Here is an 18081-nt window from a genome sequence, read left to right as displayed (position 1 = left end):
CGCGCATGGAGCGGCGCAGGGCGGCACGCCTCAGCTCCCCCATGTGGGTTGAGGTTGGCATGTCGCAGCTCAGCGTCGCGGCCGACGGAACCGCCACTTCGTCATCACGTGCTCCGGCGCCATCTGCGCCAGCACCATCATCGACTGCAGCCCCAGTGCCTCCCAGGGAGGGCGCAACTGCGCCGTCGCCCTTTCCCTTCAGGATGCGCAACGCTGCCACCTATGCCTCTTCATCCAGCACCAACTTCACCGAGTACGAGGATCTGCCGGGTCATCACCTCCTCTCGATCCGCATCCTCATCGCGTCATCTCCTGTCGACTCCTACCCCGAGACGGCGGGCTCGATTGCCGACGACATCAACTTCTTCATGGACAACTTCACGGCCGAGTGTTGTTGGGATCCAAATTGCGAAACCTGAACAGATGGGAAGGTGGATTGAAAACACAAAAGTTACAGGAAGTAAAAGTGCAACATATTCCAAAAAAAAAAAATCAACTTGTACAGTGAGAAGGGCAACCCCTCCTCTGTTGTATTAACCCGAAAATGCCTCTACCTGCCCATAACATTCGGATGATATTCCGAGCTAATTAATGGGCATTTTCGGTGGTTGGAGTGTACAAATTAAATATAATTGACCAGTATTATAAAATCACACTTTTCATGTGATGTGACTTGGAAGGTATATATTCATGAGCTTGGTATCCACGCGCATGTGACTTGGAAGTATTCATCAGCTTCTTATATATCCACACGCCTCTCGAGTTATATATCATCATCGATGGTTCTGAGAGGCTTCCGCACCTTGATAGATAGGTCATCATGCGGGTCTTTCGCTGTCCGGCTATCGAGCGATGACCTCTGACCGTCTCAGGGCGCGGATGGAGAATGGATATGGGCCCTGTTTGGATGGAGGGGTAAATAGAGTAAAAGGGGTAAAAGGAGGTACTTTTTATTTTTAATATCCAAACATGAGGGTAAAAAGAGTTGAGGCAAATGTTTTACCTCCAAATTTTCTTTACCCCTCTTTGGGTGTCAAATAGAGGTAAAACTATCATCCAAACACATTTTTCCAACCATATTTACCCCTAATCCAAACACCTTTATAGGGTAAAACTATTAGAGGTAAATGATAGGCATAAAACATTTATTTTGAGGTAAATTTACCATGAATCATCCAAACATGTCCATGGAATCGAATATAGGGGGTGGATGACGCTGCAGTTCCACTTCCACCGTACATACGCACCCGGCCCCTCATGCTGCTCTCGTCTTGTCTTGTCTTGTGTTGTACGGCTCCAGACTGCTCATCCCACGTGGCCACGTTATATAACTTCTTATATAATGATAAAGGAAAATGGCAAACACAACTGCATGCATACTCCTATGCACAAGGAAAACTAGACGATCCGTCCGCGGTAACAGGCCGGAAAGCCTAACAACTTGCACAACTTTGGAGGCCCATAAGCGGCCTACTTTCCACAACCCAGCCCATTGGACTAGACCAAGATCCATGATGCAAAATAATAAAAGACAACAAAGGCCTGGACCAATCTTCTTCTACTACTGTTTTCTTTTGGTAAGCAAACGGCCCGGTGCTACCGCTGCAAATTGTGAACCCAAGACGCAAAAATGGCTGTTTTTCATGGCAAGGCAAAATTGTGAAGGACAGCCAGTTTTACTCACCTCCTTTTTGTCTCACTCCACCTCCAAGTATTAGCGGTAGTGGTTCGTGCTAACAAATAGTATCCCCTCCTCTCATGAAAACAAAAGGCCGGCCTTTAATTTTCATGAAACACACAGCTATGAAGTAATGGTCATAGTTTTCCAACAAAAAAAAAAATTAAGTAATGGTCATCTATGTGCCTGCGAGGTCAGTGACGACTGGGTAGCACAACACAACTAAAGTCGTTTTTTTTCAGTCAAATCTCGTTGGAAACGGCCAGTCCTACCCGGCCAAAAATACCCATTTCCAAAGTGGTAAACTGGTGTGGGATGCTGCTTTTATGTGGCCAGAAAGCAGGCAGTCTCTCGTCTTGGCGCGGCAGCCTTCCTCTCTCTCTCTATCTCGTCTGGGCTGCTGCTGCTCCTACGCCTGCAGGATTCTAATTTTCCAGCAGCGGCAGCAGCTCTGGCCTCTGCCCCCCTCTCTTTTTCAGCTTGCTGCTTCTCCCTTTGGCCCTGTTTAGTTCTCACCCTATAAATTTTGTAAACACAAAAAAACCGTCGTATCGAATGTTTTGACACATGTATGGAATACTAAATAAAGTCTATTTATAAAACTTTTTGCATAGATGGGCTGTAAATCGCGAGACGAATCTAATGAGCCTACTTAATCCATGATTTGCAACAATGATACTACAGTAACCATCCGCTAATTATGGATTAATTAGCATCATTAGATTCGTCTCGCGATTTACAACTCATCTGTGCAAAAAGTTTTGTAAATAGACTTCATTTAGTACTACAAATTAGTAAGATTCCAACGCAAAAAAAATTTGCGCTTGAACTAAACAGGGCCTTTGCTGTCTGTGCACTGTGATTGTGGAGGACAGACCAAACCAAACAGTGCCCTGCCCAAAAGAGCTGCTGCTTTTCTAGGAGTACTCTTCCTCCTCCTTTCTCCGCTCCAATTGCAACACCGCGCACACTGTGCAAACTCATGTGCACCAAACAGTGCCCTGACCAAAACAACACAACCCCCTCGGTGCTTGCAGCAGACTAGCAGCTGCTGCACCTCACCTTTGTCACAACCCGCAGCCCGCAGGTACAACCTCCTTTGCACAAGCAACACCACCTCTTCAAACCCTGGCACTTTATTTCAATGCAGCATTGGTGTGCACAATACAGATAGATTCAATGCAAACTAAAATGCCTCGAGATCATCATGTCAAAACCCAGATTTTTTCAGGCTACAAAGTTTTCTTTCCCTTGTCCATAATAACAAATCACTACCAGCTCCCCCCAAAAGGATCAGATAAGCAGAAGATACTACAGTATCTTCCAAGACCACTCACTACCAGTTGTCCTTGCCGCCGTCCTGCTGCTGCTTCCCGTCCTTGTCCTTGCCCTCCTTGGCCGGCACCACGTCCACAGGGCGCTGCAGCTTCTTGCGGAGCTTCTCCGGCAGGGCCTTGGCGTCCATGGTCCCCGTCACCGTCACCTGGTTCTTGGCCATGTCCATGTCCATCTTCACCTGCTCCACGCCTACACAACACACCATGGAGGGCAAACGGTTAATAATGCACATCGATCGCATACGGTTCGCGATTGTCTCAAGGCAGCAGTGCCAGTGATGATCCACCATGATTTCAAGATGATGCATCCGACTTGGATAGATAAACAACAACTAATCCGGCGACTGCATGCAATGTAATTATTAATGTACCTTTGATCTTGAAGAGCTTGCTGCGGATGCGGTTCATGCAGCCTTCGCAGTGGAGCCCCGTGGAGCCGATCTTGAGAACCACGGTCCCGATCACCGGCTGCATCGTCATCATGCAGTCAAATCAAACCCCAACTCGACCAGCACAACTAAACACTTCAGTCTGGCCGCGTTTTTTTTTTAACACTTCAGTCTGGGAAAAACAAAAGAGAAAAGAAATGCTGCTTCTACTGCTAACACTGAACAAGTAATGCATTCTCATGCATTATGGCAGCAGTTGGAGGAGTAAATTAATAATGGAAGAACCCTGCAGGCCAGAAGTAAAACACACAAAATCATTCCCTAGAACATGCATGATATGATCATGATTCATGACTCATGAGGCGCAGCGCAACACAACACCCATTTCGTTTTTTGTCTCTGTGAAACACAATGCAAGTGGTGTAGCTGCAGCGCAGTAGTACTAGTGCGCGTACGTCAAAGCAGGAACCTGATCACAACAGAAAATTCACTGATTTGATCGATAGCAATAGCATGCTACCAACATTGCCAATCATGCAAATTGTACTAGCTAGCTAGTCCGCCACGTTCAATTTCATAAGAAAACCGTGTGCTTGGCTTCATATATCATCCAAATCACAGAATTCAGAGAATGAATTGAAAACAGACAAGTCGTGTGTAAATAGGTAGAGTATTATTAGTACGCACCACCGCGGGCTTCTTGTTGTCCTTGCCGCCGCCGCCCTTTCCCTTCCCTCCCCCACCACCATTGCCGCCGCCCTTGTTGTCCTTCCCCTTCTCCTCCTCGTGGTGATGGTCATCCTTGTTCTTCCCCTTGTCGCCGTCGTGATCTTTCTCCGGCTTGCCGTACTCTTCGGTGGCGCCCTTGTGCTGGTTGCCGCCGCCTCCGCCTCCCCTTGTTGTTGTTGTTGCCGCCGCCCCCGCCCTGCTTGTTGGCGGCATTGTTGTTGCCGACGAGGTCGACCTTCTTCATGGTCTTGTTGGCGACGCGGTCCCGCAGCTTCTTGGCGTCGAAGCGGCCCACCACCGTCATGGTGCCCTTGTCCACCTCCATCGCCACGCCCTCCACACCTGGGAGCAATGTTTTAAATAGCGGGCTAAGCTATTTAGCTATGTTTGTTTAAAAACAGGCTATAGCGGGCTATAGTGGCAGCTAAAAATTAAATTGTACATGAAAAAACTTAGCTAAATCTCCTCAAACAGTTATAGCCGGAGATAGCGGAAGCTGTAGCTGGAGATTTAAGGGAGGCGGCATCGATTACCTGGTTGGTTATTCGGAGAGAGACTCGGAGGGAGAGGAAATTAAAGGTCGTGGCTTGCCTGGGTAGCGGTGGACGGAGCCGCGGATGCGCTTGACGCAGCCGTCGCAGTGCATGTCAACCTTGAGCACCGCGGTGACCACGGGGAGCGGCGGCGGCGGCGGCGGCTTCTTCCCCTTGTCCTTGCTGTCCTTGTTGTCATGGTCCTGCTTCCCCTTGTCCTTGTCGTTGTCCTTTTTCTTGTTGTCCTCCGCCGCCGCCGCCTCGTCGGACGCGTCGTTGTTGGCCGCGACAGCCTGCTGCTCGTCGTCCTCCTCCGCAGCGGGCGAGGCGGCCTCCGCCGGCGGCTTCTGCTGCTGGGCGCCGCCACTGCGCTTCTTCTTCTGCAATGCAATCAACACCAATATATACTATACACAGGGGCGGGCCGGGGGTTAACAAATCATATCACGAGATAGACTAGTGTCAACAGGATCGGATCGGAACGCCGATGGATCGCGGATAGATGGATGGGCGGCGGCTGACCTTGGCCATGGCGGCTCGCTCAAGGGATCGCCTCGCCTCGCGTCGGTTCCGGTGGGTGCCTGCTGCGCGTGCTGGAGTGATCTACTTTACTACTGATCTGTGTCTGTGTGGAGAGGAGAGGAGGGTTTTAGTTTTAGGAGGAGCGCGAGCAAGAGCACATCATGGATCCGGCTGAGTCGAGAAGGGGGCACGTGTCAGGTGATGATTTGCCCGGGGAACCAGCACTCCATTCCTCCTCTACTTCCATGAGGGAAGGATTATTAACTTATTTTAAGCATTGATATGTGAATATGGTATTTTTATCTTTTTGAAACAAGATCCCTATATACTCACTCCTACATGGTCAGAAAAACAAATGGAACAAATCCAAGGAGAGCTGGAAAACGAGCTGAGAAAACAAATTGCAGCAGCCCAATGCAATTGCAAGGTGGGTGAGAAAGATCGCAGCAGCCTTTCAGCCTTTGCACCGGGGTCTGCAGTCCGCAAAGAGAGCAAGGACGGGAGATTTGAAGGGCGAGCAAGAAAGAAGCGCTGCTGCGGTGCTGGTGGCCACTGGCCAGGGAGCTGCTCTTGTGCGTGCTTCCTCCCCTCCTGCTGGCCTGCTGCCTGCTGCTGCGCCAATGCCTGTACCTCCGAATGCGAACAAGGAAGGGAGGAGAGGACTCAAGGCCAAGGCTTCCATCCGCCGGCGACGACCAACTTTAAAAATTTGTGGATCAAAAATTTATTTAAAAATACAGATGGATAGAGAACACAAGTGTCTACCATCACGCAAAGTTTCAAATTGAATAAAAAATTATGTAAAAAGACAAAAAAAGAGATGTTGATAACACTAGAGATGTTCTCGCAGGGTCTGGGGCTAGCCGTGGCACCAAATGCAAATGCAAATGCAAATGCAAATGCAGGAAGAGGGTGGAGGAGAGGTGACTGGTGACGAAAATCCTCCTCGACATGTCGGGGCAGGGCAGGAGGAAGACAAGGAGGAACCGGCAGGTAAACTCCGGCAACCCCAAGACAGGTCAATCGCAGAGCTGCACGTACACAGCACACTGTGCTGAGCGACTGCGATTCCCTTTATATTTACTGTTTAGGAGAACTAAACTATAAAACTAGTTGTATAAATGAAGACTAATTCACAAGCCAAAACTAATAAATCTAATTAATCTATCATTATCATATATTCACTGTAGCACCACCTTTTAAATCATGAACTAGTTAGATTTAATGAATTCATCATGCGAATTAGCATGTATTTATGTAATTAGTTTTATAATTAGTCGTATATCTAATATTCCTAATTGATTCCTGTTTAGTTACCAAAAATTTTCACCTCCCCTTTGAACACATGTATGAAGCACTAAATGTAATTAAATAATAAAACTAATTACACAGTTTGGATGTACACGACGAGACGAATCTTTTGAGCCTAATTAGTGTATGATTAGCCATACATGCTACAGTACCCACATGTGCTAATGATGCGGTCAAAGACCTCAAAAGATTCGTCTCGCGGTTTCTAAGTGAGATCTGAAATTAATTTTTTAATTAGTGTTCGAAAAATCCTCCTGACATTTGGTCAAACATTGACGTAACACCCAATTTTTTTTTTGTTTGGGAACTAAACGCCCCCCAAAAACGAGCAGAACAAAGGCCATGTTTGGTTGTGGTGTGAAAATATTTTGATGAGAGAGAAACGATGCTTTGACCACTAATTAAGGGTAGTAAATAAAGTCTAATTACAAAATTACCTCCACAACTATGGTACTGTAGCAGTTGCTCTACCTAATGAGGCCTTTGACCGTACGGTTAGAGGATGTTTAAGCACGGTTACTGTAGCATCACTGTAGCCAATCATGATGAGACTTGGCTCATTAGATTCGTCTCGAAAATTTACACTCATTCCTAAAAAGATTTTGCAAATAGACTTCATTTAGTACTGCATGCGGGCATTCGTCTTTTAGTGAAATCTTGATGTGATTGTTAGCCAAACATGGCCAAAGCGAAGCTAGCACTGCATTGTCCTGGCAGGTTGCTGCCTCTCTCTGCCCTGCCCTCTGCACTGCGCCCTCCTCCACAGCAGCGGCGTCGTCCAATCTTCTGTCTCTGGTTTGAACGACTGGACCAATCTTTTTTTTTTTTTGAAAGAACGACCAGACCGATCTGCTGATGATCATTTCGTCTCCCCGGGTTCTGAATTCTGATGATCATTTCGTCCGTCGTGAGCTCGTTTCCACTTGCTATAGATTCATGCCTTCCTAACGAAACTTGCTGCTACTCGAGCGCAGAAAGATCAGATACTCCTAATTAAACTGCACATCGAGGCGGGGCTGCCCTGGTCGCACGCATCGCAATCGCAAGCCAACAACCAACCTGCTGCTGGTTACCCGACTTGCATGCATTGTTCTCAAAACATTTCATCTGTTTCTTCTCTGCCACACCACAATGGAGTACTAACGTGGACATGTTCAAACAAATTCCTACCTTTTTTTACTTCACCACTCATCAAGTGCAAAATATTACATACAGAGCAGCAATGACATGAGAGCCCAGCGTACAGTACTTATCACCCAACAGAAAACAACCACAAGCAGCTACCGCAGACAAACTCCATCACAACTGGTAGGTACGTCCATGGATCTAATCTAAGCTTACTAAGGCCTTGTTTAGATGTGTAAAGTTTTGGATGTTGAATTTAGTAATTATTATTCTGTCATAAATTAACTAGGCTTAAAAGATTCGTCTCGCAAATTATAGATAAATTGTATAATTAGTTATTTTGTTTAGCTACATTTAATACTTCATATATTTGTTGAAATATTCGATGTGATAGGAAATTTTGTAAAGTTTTGGAATTTTGAAAGGAAGTAGTAACTAGGAGTAGTAGTGTAGTACATTACTAACACACGAGTAGTGCAGTGCTAGCTAGCAAGATAGCCGGTTCATCTCAGTACTCTCTCTGCGGGGGCTCAGCTGCTCTGCCTCGATCAGTAGGCGCCATGGCCGAGCCATCCGCCGCCGTAGGCTCCATGTGCCGCCGAGGGGTACGCGTACGCGCCCCAGGCGCCGCCGGTGGCCGCCGCCGCCGGGTAGTGGTGGTAGGACGGGTAGGCCTCCGGCTGTGGCACCTGCAGGGCCCACGGGTACGCCTGAGCCGCCGCGGCACCGTAGCCGTAGCCCCCTGGCTGCTGGAGCGCGCCCCAGGCGGCGGCGCCGGGCAGCACCTGCTGCTGCTGCTGCAGGCTGCGGCGGAGCAGCTCCTCCATTGCGGCAGCGGTATCCTTGTCGGCAGCGGCCTGCTTCTTGTCGACGGCCTGCTGCGGCTTGGGGATGGCGAGGTCGACGTTCTTGCCGGTGGCCTTGTGCAGGCGGCGGCGGAGCTTCTCGGGGTCCGCGGCGGACACCACCCGCAGCTCGCCCTTGGTCCACAGCGCCGACTGGTCCAGCGCCTCGATGCCTGATCGATGAGCATGAGGAGGAAGAAACAGGAAGGGAAGGGGGTTGAGCATGAGGATTGCATTGCAGCTTAGTTGGTGGTGTTAGTGTAAGTACCGTGGTGGAGGGTGAGGTCCTTGACGCCGGCGCGGATCTTGTCGTCGCAGCCTTTGCAGCGGCAGTGCATGGACACGGTGAGCACGAAGGCCGTGGGCTTGGCAACGCCGTCCTTGTCCCCGGCGTGGCCGCCGCCGCCCTTCTTGCCCATGATTGCAGTCGCAGATAGGGAGGGACAGGCAGGCCGAGGGGAGATGGAGCTGCTGAGCTTTGTGTGAGCTGCTGCTGCTGGTGGTTTCTTCAGTGGTGAGGTGAGGTGACAGGCCCGGAGAGGGAGAGGGAGAGCTTTTGCCTTTGGTGCGTGAGGAGAGCGATGGATTTTATAGAGCGGCCGGAAGCGCAAGCGGCGGAACAGGATGGCGCGTGGGCCACGTGGCCGGCTTCCGGGAAGATTCGTTGGCGCATCACATGCAGGAGGAGCGAGCGGCCGCGTCGGCGTCGGACGGACGGGCGGAAGAGTCTTTGGTCTTGGTCAGTCAACGGCGCGGCGCCCACACCACACGGGATGGCCACGGGCAGCAGCAGTGGAGGAGGAGGGCGGCGACGGCGAGGGCGACGCGGCCTCGCTTTCACTCGGATTAGATATTTAGATTTGATTGACGCGATGGCCATGACCGTTCGGGCAGACCTGGCTATCTTGCCATACAAGGAACAACCGCCGCTACTAGTATTACGATGGATCTGAACATCCGAATTCTTAGAACAAATTTGATATTTTAAAATAGATATACTTAAAATTTTATGCTAATTTTTTTTTATATTATCAAGCATATTATTACACATAAGAATAAAATTTTGTATAAATTTTTTTATATATTATTTGCTCCCTACAATTAAAAAGGTGAAAAAAGATTCGTATCCGTATCCGATCCGTATTCGAATTTTTATATCTATTATTTGAGAATATATATGATAAATTTGAGGTTTATTTTTTATGAATTTTTACAAGATCAATGTTAAATACAAAGCTATGAATTTACATAGTAAATTCTATATCTTATTTATCCATAATCAAAGAAAAATGACAAAAAATCTGACATTCGAATAGACATCCGAATCAATCCTTAATCACCGATACCCTCTGTGCTCCGTACGCTGCTGGTACCCTCCCCCTCCCTCCCGACGCCTCAACGCAGCTAGGGGTGAGAAAGTTTTGACGATTTTTTTTTTCAACTTTGACCACTAAAAATAATAAATAAAATATAATTACAACAATCATAACAACACTGTAGCTAATAAGATCTTTGACCGTATTATTGGAGAATAATTAAAGCATAATTACTGTAGCATTGCTGTATCTAATTATGTATTAATTAAGTTCATTAGATTCAGCTCGCAAAGTTGCATCTATCTGTAAAAATATTTTGCAAATAAACTTCATTTAGTACTGCATACACGTAAAAAAAATTAGCGAAATTAACCAAACATGGGCAAGATTCTCTCCTCTCTTCAGTACATCTTCGGTGCATCTGATTATAGCTTGCAGAACATCTGATTTGATATAGCATGCAGCAGCTAGCATATAAATATATTTTATACGATCGCTGCGGAAAGCTATCAAATCATATCAGATGTAGAGTAAATTTTACATGTTAGTTATATTAAATACAGTAATCATTTCATACTGCAATTGGCCATGGCACCGCGTGGTCGATCGTCGCAAACATACAGTGCAGTATAGTATTGTTGGGGCGCGAGGTGGAGTGGAGATCCATTCCAGTTGCATCTGCATGTTCCAAGTTCCAACCTACCACCACTGTTTTAAAACAGCTTCATTCAGCGTGCCCAGCCAACGACAGGCAGGAGGACGGGACTGGACCAGCACCAGCTGCTGCAATCAGATCATCGCCAGTGTACTGTCTAAGAGAAGACTACAAACACCGTGTTCGGCAGGCTGGAGCTGGAGTGATGTGAGAGAAAAACACTGTTACTTAGCTGGTGACTGGAACTACACGGCAGGCTGGAGCTGGAGTGGTGTGAGAGAAAAACACTGTTACTTAGCTGGTGACTGGAACTAGAGTAGTGTGAGAGAGAATCACTATAGAACTGGAGGCTCAATCCACCAGCCGAACACGGTGAAACTAGACAGATTGCGTGTTTGACGCGCCAGACCCGGAGAGCGAGCTTCCATGTCATTTCACAGCACTTGTTTCCTAGCGTCACCTCGTGACAGTACATCTCAATCCAAAGCAAAAGACTTGTTGGTCAGCGATTAGACTACTACTAAGGCTCACTCATCCTTGGCTGTGTTTAGATCCGTAAAATAGTGGTAAAAAGGATCACATCGAACACTGTAGTACTTTTTATTTATTTGTGATAATTATTGTCCTACTATGACCTAACTAGGCTCAAAAGATTCGTCTCGTCGTGTACATCAAAACTATACAATTAGTTTTTTATTTATCTACATTTAATACTCCATGCATGAAACAAGAGATTTGATGTGATAGGTGAATAGTGAAGTTTGGAGAGAGATGTTTTGGAACTAAACACAGCCCTTAAAAGAAATTTAGATTATACAGTAGTTACAGATGCTGCGACGAAGCAAAACAGAACCATCCCACATCTTTCAAAGTCACAAACCCATCAGTCTATGAAGCAAGCAAGCAAGCAACTGGTCCATCAACGGCATCTGCGGGCAGGTGCGGATATGCAGCTCAGAGCTCGTACATGGCCAGCGTCGCGGCGATGTCCGATGCAGTCCACACGCCGTACGAGCTCGAGGGCGCCGACCACCGGTACCAGCATCGATCTGAAGGCACCGTCCCGCTGCTCCATGCCTCCTCCGGCAACGGCGGGGCGCTCGGGGTTACGGGGAAGGCAGGAGGCGCCTGAAAGATTCATTCGTCAGTTCAGTTGCCAAATTCATTCCGCTCATGCTTCGTCTGATATGGATACAGTAGCAGGTGGCCTACCAACCTACCACTTCTCTTGCAGGCAATGAGACAAAGTTATCAAAATAACCTGGATATGTCGTTTAACCACAACATTCATTAAACAAACCAGAACCATTGGCACCTTATATCTATTATCTAAATAATCCAGTGTTTCAGTCCAATTTAGAAACATGAATGGCCTATTCAATTTTCTTGTGAACAACAATCAAATAAAATATAAAATGAAGGAACAAGTGCAATGCAACAGTACCAGCACTTTATTAACATCAGATATATCTATAGTATCTGCTGCACTACGAATTAGTTGCATCGTATGATATATTACCATTTTCGCCAACAGAAAACCTTCGTACCTGACCATATACGTTCTTGTTTTCCTGAGATGATGCAGTGTGTCCTTCAGATAGGGTGCTTTGAGTAACTATTTCCACATACTTCTTTGTCACCCCATGCAACAGAGAACAGAGTTTCTCCGGGTCCATTCTCCCAGAAACTGTCACCTCTCCTGTCTCTATTAAAAGATCAGCCCTCTCCACCTCTACAGCACAGGGTTAAATGAAGGGATAAATTCAAGTAAACTTAACATTCAGTCAAAAAAAAGAAAGACATGCACCATGCTGTTGCAGTTGCTGCTGTTGGTTTCAATTTTGATGAAACTACAGCAGATTTTACGTTCAGTCTGAACTACATATTAAGGAATCAAAAGGGAAAACATTTTTTTGGCAGCCAAGTAGGTCACCATAAAAAAAGAATGAAGAATTTGTGTACCTTCTGAAAGGCTAATTTCCTTCACCCCATCATTGATCTTCTTGATACAACCATTGCATTGGCAGTGCATATCAAACTTCAAAACATAAGTCTTCGAACCATAAACCTTGCACTGTTCCTGCTACAGAATAAGAACAACTCAGCAAATATATGAAGAAATAAATGCACTGCACAAAATAATCAGATGCTTGAAGAGAGCATACCTTTCCCATGATCACTTATGCCCTACCTTGAGTTGGCCTTGATAGTTCACATATCCAGGAAGGCTCTGATCATAAGTTATACTGAGAGCAAGAGGTGAAGAAATAAGCAAAAATGTTAGCTTTCCTTGTGGTTGGCCATCACCTTCTTTGAAAGCCTGTACGGATGGATGGAAAGCTTTCAATTAAAAATCAGCACAAATCATATATTCATGTGTAATCTTACTTGGATGGCCAACAGTACCCAAAAAAAGCTTTATGCATATAGGAACAAAGAAGTATGACAACTATTGCACCCATTTAGGTTTGAATTTTTGTAGCTACTAGCTAATTTGATCGTATGGATTTGTTCCTGATGTACTATTTATAAATGCAATCAAGGGATAAAAGGAAGAAGTTTACCAATGCAATTACCAACTTTAAGCTTGTTTCTGCTTTTATTTTTCTGCATGTTGTTTAACAGAACGTTGACTCCATACTGTTCAGATATTACTCTGAGTTTCTGAATGGAGTTAGGTTTTCCGTCAGTATCACTCAACAGTACGCTACAGGTTTTGATTAACTAACTTTGGTAAGGTCAACAGGAAGAACAATTATTTCAATGTGTCCTCTGATCTCGTACCTACTCAAGTTACTCTTCGAGAACAGTTATGCCTTCTTCCTGGGGAACACCGACCTTAGGGTCTTGGGTCTTCAAACCTAACCTATATCCACACATACAAAGGGATTGGTAATGGCAAGGATTACAATAATGAATAACCTTTGCCTGAGATTGGATCTGGGAAGTACCGATAATTGTAATCAGATGAACGTTACCATTCCATGCCATTTTTAGCGGGTTTGCCTGTGCTCAGATTTGCACCTTATAACCTTTCTCACCCTTGCAGCTACCTCTTTCCTCTTCTCATCAGAAAATAAACCAGATAAAGTTAGCTTTTCAGGCTTGTAGGTAGTATCTAATTTGAGAAGTTGCTTCTCCGCAAGCTTTCTAATCTTGTTATTTCCATGGATCTTGCAAGCTGTCAGAAGAGATGACCATATCACATGATTTGCTTCACAAGGCATATTTTGGATAAATCTGTAAGCATCGTCAAGCTGTCCAGCTCTTCCAAGGAGATCAACCATGCAAGCATAATGCTTGGCATCTGGTTTGACACCGTACTTGTCCAACATTGAATTGAACATTTCACGCCCTTGCATGACCAAGCAACTGCGACTGCATGCACACAAGGCACCCACAAATGTGGTCTCATCAGGATGGAGCCCCAGTGATTCCATTTCATCAAGAAGTGAAATAGCTTTGTCGCCATAACCATGGTGAGCAAGTCCATGTATCATAGCATTAAACAACTCGACGGTCTTGAATTCATCACAAACTCCACGAAACACATCCATAGCTGTCTGTATGCACCCATGCTTTGCATATATGTGCACGAAACTGGTGGCGACTCTTGCATTTCTGCTAATCAGTCCATTCTGGTTCATATGACGATGAAGCCTTTTTGCCAGACCAATCGCACCATGCTGGAGACAAGCTGAAAGCACTGTGACAACTGTCACCTCATCAGCCTCAAGTCCTGTCGCTTCCATCTCCTCAAACAACCGAAGTGCCTCATTATATCTACCTGCCTGCACATATACACCAATCAAAACTGTCCATGCAACCAAATCCTTATTGGGCATCTCATCAAATAACCTTTGAGCCACGTCAATTTCCCCAGCCCTCGCATACCCTGACAACATTACACTCCAAATCCCCGGGAGTCACACCTTGCTGCACTGAAGCGTCTCCTCCGGTACGTCCGTGGCACTGTTGACCTCGGCTTGGTACTTCACCGCTCGTCCTCTGCTGAGCTGGTGGTCTACACCGACGCTGACTGGGCCGGCTGCCCGGACACTCGTCGCTCTACCTCCGGCTACGCTGTCTTCCTGGGCGGCAACCTGGTCTCCTGGTCGTCCAAGCGGCAGCTAGTTGTCTCCCGCTCCAGTGCCGAGGCGGAGTACCGGGCTGTCGCTAACGGCGTGGCGGAGGCGTCCTGGCTACGACAGCTCTTGGCGGAGCTCCACAGCCCGCTAGCCAAGAGCACGCTCGTCTACTGCGACAACGTCAGCGCCGTGTATCTCTCCACCAACCCCGTCCAGCATCAGCGGACGAAGCACGTGGAGATCGACCTACACTTCGTGCGCGACAGAGTCGCCATCGGCGATGTTCGGGTACTCCATGTCCCGACTACCTCCCAGTTTGCTGACATCTTCACCAAGGGGTTGCCCTCGTCGACCTTCTCGGAGTTTCGAACCAGCCTCAACGTAGCTGGTGGCTAGTTGTGCCTGCGGGGGGGGGGGGGGGGGTATTAGCCCTTTTGTGCTCTTCTTGTACTCTCATCTTGTCCAGTCTTGAACACCGCTGCGTCGGTTGTTCAGACTGCCGGGGGGTGTTAGTTTTCTTGTTGTCCAGTCTTGAACACCGCTGCGCCGGTAGTTCAGACTGCGGGGGGGGGGGGGGGGTGTTGGAGTATATTGAGCCCATGTGTATAGAGGCCCATGTGTAATTATATATACCCACCCTTCTAGGGTTGGAGGGATAGAGCAATTATTCTCTCCATCAAAAAGGTCGTGGCTTATTATACTTGTTGCCTACCCCCATGTTGATTAATGCCTGAAGAATTGTTTAATCACAGTGGGATTCACACAATCTCTTGGATTTTCAGTTACTTACCATTTGGTGGTGGACCAAGGAAATGTGTTGGTGACATGTTTGCCACTTTTGAGGTATCTTTTTTAGAATTTTATACCTGCTTTTTTTTTATTTCAAGCTTTTACAAGCCCAATATCTCATTTCACTACATTAGCAACAAAACGATCACAGCAGAGCATGCACATTTTGAACTCAAAATAAACATAGGCATACTGGGTCAATGCAGACTGTGGTGGCAACAGCAATGCTTGTCAAGCGATTTGACTTTCAGATGGCTCCAGGAGCACCTCCGGTATGCTTCTACCAGTTTCTGGTTTGTTATAATTAGTAACCATACCCATTATTTATGAGCAATATGATAGGTTGACATGACAACTGGAGCAACAATTCACACAACTGCGGGGTTGAAAATGACTGTTACTCGGAGGACAAAGCCACCAGTAATTCCAAACCTGGGGATGAAAGTCATTTCTGATTCGCAAGAATCCATACGTTCTACTCCATCAATGGTTGTTAGTGCTGCTACTGTTGCTTCGGGAGAAGATCAAAGGGAACTCTCCTGATTTAGCAGTTTCAAGTTGCACAGACATACAGAATGAGTATGTTCTTTGCGTTCTCCGCAGAGTTATAATTTGGTTACTTATTTCTCTAAATTATTTTGATTCAGCATGTGCATTTGTTCACATTTTCTCATGTTTCTTCCATTCTTTGGCATATTTCTTCTGAAATATTATTTACGCATATCTATTTATATTTGCTCTGGAAATATTTGACTTGTTACAACATTTGGTTGCGCAAGCAGTACAACACAGAGAAGAAGTTTCCTGGCGTGCTACTTTTACAAGGATAAGATCTCAAACTCTTCCTGGCTTATTTCCGCCGATTCTACAGCGCATACCTGCAGATTATAGATCTGCTTGCTGCCACTCAAATGCGCCATGGACATATTTACAAGAAGTTATGACTTCGGAGCATGGAATGCTGCCCTTCTAAATCTTCAGCAGTCCTTCCAACTCGCGAAGAACATCAGCACGGGTAACTATACCTGTTGATAGTGTTTAGAACCCCATTAAGCTTGCAAAGTCATCAATGTTAAATAATACAAATCAAGTATATATACATGATGTCCTTTTTGTCTCTTAACTGTTTGCCATTCTGATACTTACCTATCACTTGCTTATCCTGATTTACAATTGGTAGTCTGTGAATCTTCTTCTTGAGCATAAGAACCGCAGCATCTGTAGACATTACACATGTACTCTTAGATTTTACTTACTAGAAGCATACATGAAATGAAAAAGGTGAGATGGAAACAACGATTACCCATCACTGTTTTATCTGATGATAGTGTGATGGCTGGAGAGGTCATTACTTCTTCAATCTTTGTTTTTGGCTGTTACAAGCAGCAGTAGATCAGTAAACAAGATTGATGTTCTCCTTTACCCTTGAAAGAAACTAGCAACTTGTTACGTGCACGCTTGCACACAAGTTGTGTGTGTGTGTGAGAGAGAGAGAGAGAGAGGCAGAGAGTGAGAATGAGGGGAAGGGAGAGCTGACCCCATGAGAAGCTTTGGCCCGGTCATTCTTGACGACCACCCCAACACATCTTAGGCTGCTGTCTACTACTGGAAGCCCTGAGACGACCTCAAAGTGGCATTCAACCTCCTCCAGCGTCTGCTCTGCTGTGGCCACTAGCACAGGTGTTGACATGGTCTCCCTCAAGAGAGCTACGTGCTGTATTCACACACACAAAAAAAAAAAAAAATCAGAGTTCAGCTAGAGCTGAAGGAGATCAGGAGAGCTAACAATAAAAATATCAAGAATTCCAGTTCAAGTACCTGATCTCCTTCTTGAACAGTCTCCTGTGACTGAAGGTAGGCACGGAGATCATCGTAGCTGAGAAGGGAGAAGTTCTCAGGCCACTCACCTGAGATGATTGCCTCAGGGTTCTCGTTGAGCTCAAGCCGGAGGCTGGCATCAACGAAAGTTGACGCCCTGCACTGAAAGGTTGGTGATCCTTTTCCAGCACTGCCCCTAGCTCTTGTGTTGATCTTTGCCCCTCTGGCAATGGAGCAACTCTGGAAGGTGTTGATGCATGCCATGGATGGAAGGAAACTATTGGTGGGTGGCTCACTGGTTTCTGTATTTTCTTCTGCAAATTCTTGCAGGGGAGTGTGGGGTTTATAAAAGGACTGTCAGGGAGCCGAGGTGGATAGGATTTCATGGAAGGCCTGGTCCACCAATGACTGGTACTGCTGACAAGGTACTAGTGATGGACTTTGACTTGATGGCCCTGCATCTCATTCTCATGTAGGATTACCATCTGCTGAGAAGGTTAGGAGTTGGACTGCTCACCGCAGGTTGATACTTGGAGTAACCAACGGTGACTGTTGTCTGAGCAGCTGTGGTTGCAGTGAGCTAAATCGACGAGGAATTACTCGAGGTGTCTGTGTGATGATAGTGCATTTTTATTTAATTTACCCTGGGACAAGTAAGTGTTGGATCTGGATATGTGCGCAACTCTGAGGGCGACACCATATATGCTGCTGCATTCAGCGAAGGAGGCTTGGTTGGATTCAGTCTGTCGTCGCTCTGAATCGGGCCGCGTTTCGGATATGGATGAGTTGACGTGGAATTTGGACGGGCCGCCTGCTGGAAGTTGGGCTTCCCCTACAATGATGGGTTCTTGTACAGGGACGGGACGGCCGACGTGGCGCGCGGTGACTGGTCGCCGAGATTCCCGTGGGCCCCTATCGCGTGGCAGTGGATAAGGTGACTGAGTGA

The 18081-nt window shown here is 46.5% G+C and overlaps 4 protein-coding genes and 2 long non-coding RNA genes across 14 annotated transcripts; 2 read left to right on the top strand and 4 right to left on the bottom strand.

The window, feature by feature from the left end:
• Nucleotides 1-2843: 2843 nt before the first annotated feature.
• LOC120656574 (heavy metal-associated isoprenylated plant protein 3-like) lies at nucleotides 2844-5197 on the bottom strand. The gene is made up of 5 exons (XM_039934701.1): nucleotides 5189-5197; nucleotides 4725-5073; nucleotides 4204-4475; nucleotides 3387-3507; nucleotides 2844-3205 (listed from the first exon to the last, which is right to left on the bottom strand). Exons 1-5 carry the CDS (start codon nucleotides 5195-5197, stop codon nucleotides 3015-3017), a joined length of 942 nt encoding a protein of 313 aa, XP_039790635.1. The 3' UTR covers nucleotides 2844-3014.
• Nucleotides 5198-7650: 2453 nt separating this feature from the next.
• Nucleotides 7651-9024, bottom strand: LOC120646707. The gene is made up of 2 exons (XM_039923147.1): nucleotides 8738-9024; nucleotides 7651-8642 (listed from the first exon to the last, which is right to left on the bottom strand). The coding sequence occupies exons 1-2, from the start codon at nucleotides 8886-8888 to the stop codon at nucleotides 8173-8175; spliced, it is 621 nt and encodes a 206-aa protein (XP_039779081.1). The 5' UTR covers nucleotides 8889-9024; the 3' UTR covers nucleotides 7651-8172.
• A 2190-nt stretch (nucleotides 9025-11214) lies between these two features.
• On the bottom strand, nucleotides 11215-14353 carry LOC120646669. 9 transcript variants are annotated; one of them, XM_039923101.1, is made up of 5 exons: nucleotides 13225-14353; nucleotides 12606-12760; nucleotides 12403-12523; nucleotides 11988-12172; nucleotides 11215-11568 (listed from the first exon to the last, which is right to left on the bottom strand). In XM_039923101.1, exons 2-5 carry the CDS (start codon nucleotides 12612-12614, stop codon nucleotides 11395-11397), a joined length of 489 nt encoding a protein of 162 aa, XP_039779035.1. In that variant the 5' UTR covers nucleotides 12615-12760; nucleotides 13225-14353; the 3' UTR covers nucleotides 11215-11394. The 9 variants fall into 9 exon arrangements, 5 of the variants coding, with proteins under 5 accessions (XP_039779035.1, XP_039779060.1, XP_039779043.1 ...); XM_039923126.1 differs by having other exon boundaries at nucleotides 12403-12520; XM_039923109.1 differs by having other exon boundaries at nucleotides 12606-12686.
• An 854-nt stretch (nucleotides 14354-15207) lies between these two features.
• LOC120646648 lies at nucleotides 15208-16505 on the top strand. Its single transcript, XR_005664532.1, has 4 exons — nucleotides 15208-15371; nucleotides 15524-15589; nucleotides 15660-15896; nucleotides 16100-16505. It is a non-coding gene; the product is annotated as an uncharacterized LOC120646648 (long non-coding RNA).
• On the bottom strand, nucleotides 16014-17599 carry LOC120646632 (uncharacterized protein YtoI-like). The gene is made up of 5 exons (XM_039923081.1): nucleotides 17136-17599; nucleotides 16855-17031; nucleotides 16621-16690; nucleotides 16464-16535; nucleotides 16014-16342 (listed from the first exon to the last, which is right to left on the bottom strand). The coding sequence occupies exons 1-5, from the start codon at nucleotides 17397-17399 to the stop codon at nucleotides 16287-16289; spliced, it is 639 nt and encodes a 212-aa protein (XP_039779015.1). The 5' UTR covers nucleotides 17400-17599; the 3' UTR covers nucleotides 16014-16286.
• LOC120646659 lies at nucleotides 17447-17857 on the top strand. Its single transcript, XR_005664533.1, has 2 exons — nucleotides 17447-17560; nucleotides 17658-17857. It is a non-coding gene; the product is annotated as an uncharacterized LOC120646659 (long non-coding RNA).
• Nucleotides 17858-18081: the final 224 nt, after the last annotated feature.

The sequence above is a fragment of the Panicum virgatum genome, chromosome 1K, assembly GCF_016808335.1.
Source record: "Panicum virgatum strain AP13 chromosome 1K, P.virgatum_v5, whole genome shotgun sequence".
NCBI lineage: Eukaryota > Viridiplantae > Streptophyta > Magnoliopsida > Poales > Poaceae > Panicum > Panicum virgatum.
This window is presented reverse-complemented; position numbering and strand designations above follow the sequence as displayed.

What these genes read in the sequence shown, in the direction of transcription:
- LOC120646707 (XM_039923147.1), bottom strand. Translation starts at nt 8,888, where the DNA reads ATGGGCAAGAAGGGCGGCGGCGGCCACGCCGGGGACAAGGACGGCGTT. An exon ending in GGACCTCACCCTCCACCACG is followed by an intron (nt 8,643 to 8,737) that starts GTACTTACACTA and finishes CTCATCGATCAG; the next exon opens with GCATCGAGGCGCTGGACCAG.
- LOC120646669 (XM_039923101.1), bottom strand. An exon ending in GGAAATTAGCCTTTCAGAAG is followed by an intron (nt 12,173 to 12,402) that starts GTACACAAATTC and finishes CCTGTGCTGTAG; the next exon opens with AGGTGGAGAGGGCTGATCTT. An exon ending in ACAAGAACGTATATGGTCAG is followed by an intron (nt 11,569 to 11,987) that starts GTACGAAGGTTT and finishes TGAATCTTTCAG; the next exon opens with GCGCCTCCTGCCTTCCCCGT.
- LOC120656574 (XM_039934701.1), bottom strand. An exon ending in CTCCGTCCACCGCTACCCAG is followed by an intron (nt 4,476 to 4,724) that starts GCAAGCCACGAC and finishes CATTGCTCCCAG; the next exon opens with GTGTGGAGGGCGTGGCGATG. An exon ending in GACAAGGGGAAGAACAAGGA is followed by an intron (nt 3,508 to 4,203) that starts TGACCATCACCA and finishes GTTGGGGTTTGA; the next exon opens with TTTGACTGCATGATGACGAT.
- LOC120646632 (XM_039923081.1), bottom strand. Translation starts at nt 17,399, where the DNA reads ATGGCATGCATCAACACCTTCCAGAGTTGCTCCATTGCCAGAGGGGCA. An exon ending in GGGCCAAAGCTTCTCATGGG is followed by an intron (nt 16,691 to 16,854) that starts GTCAGCTCTCCC and finishes TGCTTGTAACAG; the next exon opens with CCAAAAACAAAGATTGAAGA. An exon ending in TCAGGATAAGCAAGTGATAG is followed by an intron (nt 16,343 to 16,463) that starts GTAAGTATCAGA and finishes CACTATCAACAG; the next exon opens with GTATAGTTACCCGTGCTGAT.